Below are 3,321 nucleotides of genomic sequence, written 5' to 3' on the forward strand. Positions count from 1 at the left end.
ATCCGTAGCCCTTCGTTGCGCTCCCTCTGGCAGCTCCATGCCTCTCGAGAGGGGCGATGTGCAGGGCCCCCCAGCTGATGTTGCCCTTCCCCAGGGCCAAGCTCTGCGCGCTGCCCTGTACCGCTTCCGCTGCCCGCTCTGCCAGGACATGCAGACCTTCCAGGCAGAGATGTACCGCCTCGGCATCAAAATCCCTGACAGGTCAGCACCCATCGCCCTGCCACCGCCCGGCCCCCTCCCACCTCCCCTTGCACCACACTCAGTTGTCCCCGGCTCCCTCTCACAGGGATGCAGCCTGGGAAGAGGATGGAGCCTTTGAAGACCTCTTGCAGAGGCACAGCTCCTGCGATGCCAGCCTGTGCCTGTGCCCCCAGGGACGGGAGCAGTCGGAGGACGTGGGGTGAGTGGGCTCCGACCCCAAAGCCATGGCGACCTGCTGCCTCCGTCCCCTCCTTCCAGCTGAGACAGACATTGGCCAGGATGCTGAGCTCAGCACGGCACAAGCTGTGCACTGCTAGCTCACTGCCAGCCACGGGGGTGGGAGTGGCACGGACCACCCCAGCGCTGGCACCCCACAGCCCTGGGGCCCCCGGTGACCGTGCGGTTCGGGTTCTTGCCGCTTTCCCAGGCCCTGGAGGCTGCTGCTCTGCAGCTCCTGCGGTTCCTCTGGGACCCACCAGCTCTGCTCCGCCATCGGAGAAGACACCGAGAACTGGGAGTGCAGCGGCTGCAGTGGTGTGGGCACCGGTAAGAAACGCAGCACAGGGACAGGGTCCCCATAGACGTGTGGCCATAAGTCCTCGGGAGATGTCCTCCCAGTTGGAGCCACGTTGGATACAGAGATGTGCACCTGCGCTCATCTCCGTGCCCTTCGCAGCCCCTTCAGGATCAGCCCCGGTGTAGTGAACCCTGCACAGCACCCCAGCTCCTGGCACTTCGGCTCCAGCACATGAGGCTGCGACGCTCCAGGGACACCCCGACGCCCAGCTGCCTGCACAGCCCACAGGAAGCCCCTCGGCCACTCCAGCCTCCCAGCCGCTGAACAACAGCAATGCAGGATGTCCCTACTGAAGGGAGAAAACACCACGGGAGAGTTTGCTGATGTGCCGGAGCTCTGCAGGGCGCAGCATCCACACTGCCCTGACTCTCCTGCCTGCCCTTCGCTGCTGAGCTGCTGCTGCTTCGGCAAGAGTCAGTGGTGGGAGCCCAGCCCAGACGCCAGCATCACCCCGTGGGGACGTGCTGAGATCAGGGCTGGCAGCGGGGGAGCCAAGCGCAGCCCAGGGGTGGGGAAGGACCACGGAAGATGCCACGGGCAACCGCTGGAAACCGAGGCTTTTGACAGTACAAGTTGTTTATTTTGGCATCAGAACTCCTGACTCCCTAATGGAGCGCTGCATGTAATCCAGGGACAGGAGTTTGTGAAGTCATGGGGTGAGTGGGCTCCGACCCCAAAGCCATGGCGACCTGGTGCCTTCATCCCCTCCTTCCAGCTGAGACAGACGTTGGCCAGGATGCTGAGCTCAGCACGGCACAAGCTGTGCACTGCTAGCTCACTGCCAGCCACGGGGGTGGGAGTGGCATGGACCGTGGCTTTGCCAGAAATACCATTTCTCAAGCGGCCCCATGGCAAGGTTACAGAGTTGGCTCCAAAACAGTGTCTTGCGCGCACATTCACCTCCACTGGTAACAGTGGATCTTTGGATTGGTGGCATCGGAATGAGGTTGCGTTGTCTTGAAGGCAGTGGGGATGTCCCTTTTGTCCTTTCTGATGTCACAAGCTGCAGCCTCAGGCTGGAAAGATCTCCCTTAACATATCTGAACACGTATTCAAATCTAGTATCCTCGATGACAGGATGAAACTGCCCCCAAAATCTCAACCCGGGACATGGGGCGAGCAGGTTTTAGCTGCTCAGGGAACTGGTTAGTGAGGTCCCCTGGGAAACTGCGTTTTGAAGACGTGGGAATCCATTACTGCTGGCCATGAGTGGGAGGACCACGACTGAGGTAATGATCAGCTCTCAGCATTGTCTTCCCCATGCTGAACAGGCCCAGCTCTCTCAGCCTTCCCTCGCTGCAGCGATGTTCCCAGCCCGACATCAAATCCGCAGCCCTTCGTTACGCTCCCTCTGGCAGCTCCGTGCCTTTCTAGGGCTGGGAAGTGCAGAATCACGCTCAGCACTGCAGATGTGGTGAGGATGCCATCATCACCCCATGGGGATGTGCTGAGGTCAGGGCTGGCCCCGGGGAGCTGAGCCCACCTTTGGAGGGGGAAGCACCCTGGGCTCCCAAAGGGAGAGGAGACAAACAAAGGGGTCCATACAGCAGACAAACAAAGCAGTTTCATAGTCCAAAAATTTTATTTAGGCATCAAAACTACTAAGTCCTTATTGGATTATGATGTAGTGATATGTTTTAAATTATTCCTGGATTTTCCCCTTTCTTAGAAAAAAAATATTTAATTTAAATAAGTTAAATAGAATAAATTTTGTGTAGAAGAAGATTCAGTTCATGCAATGTGGTGTATCCATGGTGCTGCTGGCCAAGCCCAGGGTCAGAGCAGTGAAGGGTCAGTTTTCTTGGTTCTGGAAGAGTTCCAGGCGTTTCTGCACCCAGGACTCCTCGGGGTTTGCACATATCTCCCTCCCCTTCTTGGTGACCAGGCTGCAGGGAGGAAACCAGCGTTGGGTTGGGAGGATGCTGGGTCCTGCGGGCAGCACCCACGTGTCCCCAACCACACTCTCGCCCACTCCCAACCACCCTCGGAGCTGTGGAATACTGTCATGGAATCACACTGCAAGCCCCGGCTCTGGTTGGATACTCACATCACCCCCGGCAGGCGGCACTTGCTGCTGCTGCGGAAGGCGGAGGCGATGAGGTTGAGTGGGACGGGATCTTGAATGTAGGTGAAGCAGCAGGTTGTGGGGACGCCATCTGTGGGGAAAGAGAAACAGAGCCCTGGTGAGACCCCACAGATGCTCGACCTGGGGCTTTACAAGGATCTCCCATCACCCATCCACCCCGTTGTGTCACATCCCCCAAGGACACCCCAAGAGACACCATCTCCAAGGCTGAGCACCAGCTCCAAGCACTGGTGGCAGTCCCCCACAGCCCACCAGGAAGGTCCCGTCCATGGGAACTCGGCTCCCAGGCAGGGACAGGCACCCAGCCACAGGGACACAGAGAGACCCGACTCACACAGACGGGCCACGGCTGAGGAGCAGAGGGCCAGGAGGAGCAGAGCGGCCAGGGCGGCTGCGGAGCCCTTCATGGTGCTGCGGGACGTTGGCACGGCGAGCGGGGCTGGAGCTGGGTGGCTGC

At 59.5% G+C, this 3,321-nt stretch overlaps 2 protein-coding genes across 2 annotated transcripts; one reads left to right on the plus strand and one right to left on the minus strand.

Moving 5' to 3' along the window:
• Positions 7-2,253, plus strand: LOC110407897 (PHD finger protein 7-like). Its single transcript, XM_021416099.1, has 4 exons — positions 7-201; positions 287-400; positions 629-747; positions 878-2,253. The coding sequence occupies exons 1-4, from the start codon at positions 38-40 to the stop codon at positions 901-903; spliced, it is 423 nt and encodes a 140-aa protein (XP_021271774.1). The 5' UTR covers positions 7-37; the 3' UTR covers positions 904-2,253.
• LOC110407899 (C-C motif chemokine 3-like) lies at positions 2,342-3,315 on the minus strand. Its single transcript, XM_021416101.1, has 3 exons — positions 3,190-3,315; positions 2,826-2,934; positions 2,342-2,664 (listed from the first exon to the last, which is right to left on the minus strand). Exons 1-3 carry the CDS (start codon positions 3,269-3,271, stop codon positions 2,571-2,573), a joined length of 285 nt encoding a protein of 94 aa, XP_021271776.1. The 5' UTR covers positions 3,272-3,315; the 3' UTR covers positions 2,342-2,570.

The sequence above is a fragment of the Numida meleagris genome, chromosome 18 (assembly GCF_002078875.1).
Source record: "Numida meleagris isolate 19003 breed g44 Domestic line chromosome 18, NumMel1.0, whole genome shotgun sequence".
Taxonomy (NCBI): domain Eukaryota; kingdom Metazoa; phylum Chordata; class Aves; order Galliformes; family Numididae; genus Numida; species Numida meleagris.

Excerpts from the sequence above, each read along its gene's own strand:
- LOC110407899 (XM_021416101.1), bottom strand. The coding sequence starts at position 3,271 with ATGAAGGGCTCCGCAGCCGCCCTGGCCGCTCTGCTCCTCCTGGCCCTC. Across the intron at positions 2,935-3,189 it reads GGCCCGTCTGTGTGAGTCGG|ATGGCGTCCCCACAACCTGC; the intron begins GTCTCTCTGTGT and ends CTTTCCCCACAG. Across the intron at positions 2,665-2,825 it reads TGCCGCCTGCCGGGGGTGAT|CCTGGTCACCAAGAAGGGGA; the intron begins GTGAGTATCCAA and ends TCCTCCCTGCAG.
- LOC110407897 (XM_021416099.1), top strand. The coding sequence starts at position 38 with ATGCCTCTCGAGAGGGGCGATGTGCAGGGCCCCCCAGCTGATGTTGCC. Across the intron at positions 202-286 it reads GGCATCAAAATCCCTGACAG|GGATGCAGCCTGGGAAGAGG; the intron begins GTCAGCACCCAT and ends TCCCTCTCACAG. Across the intron at positions 401-628 it reads GAGCAGTCGGAGGACGTGGG|GCCCTGGAGGCTGCTGCTCT; the intron begins GTGAGTGGGCTC and ends CCGCTTTCCCAG.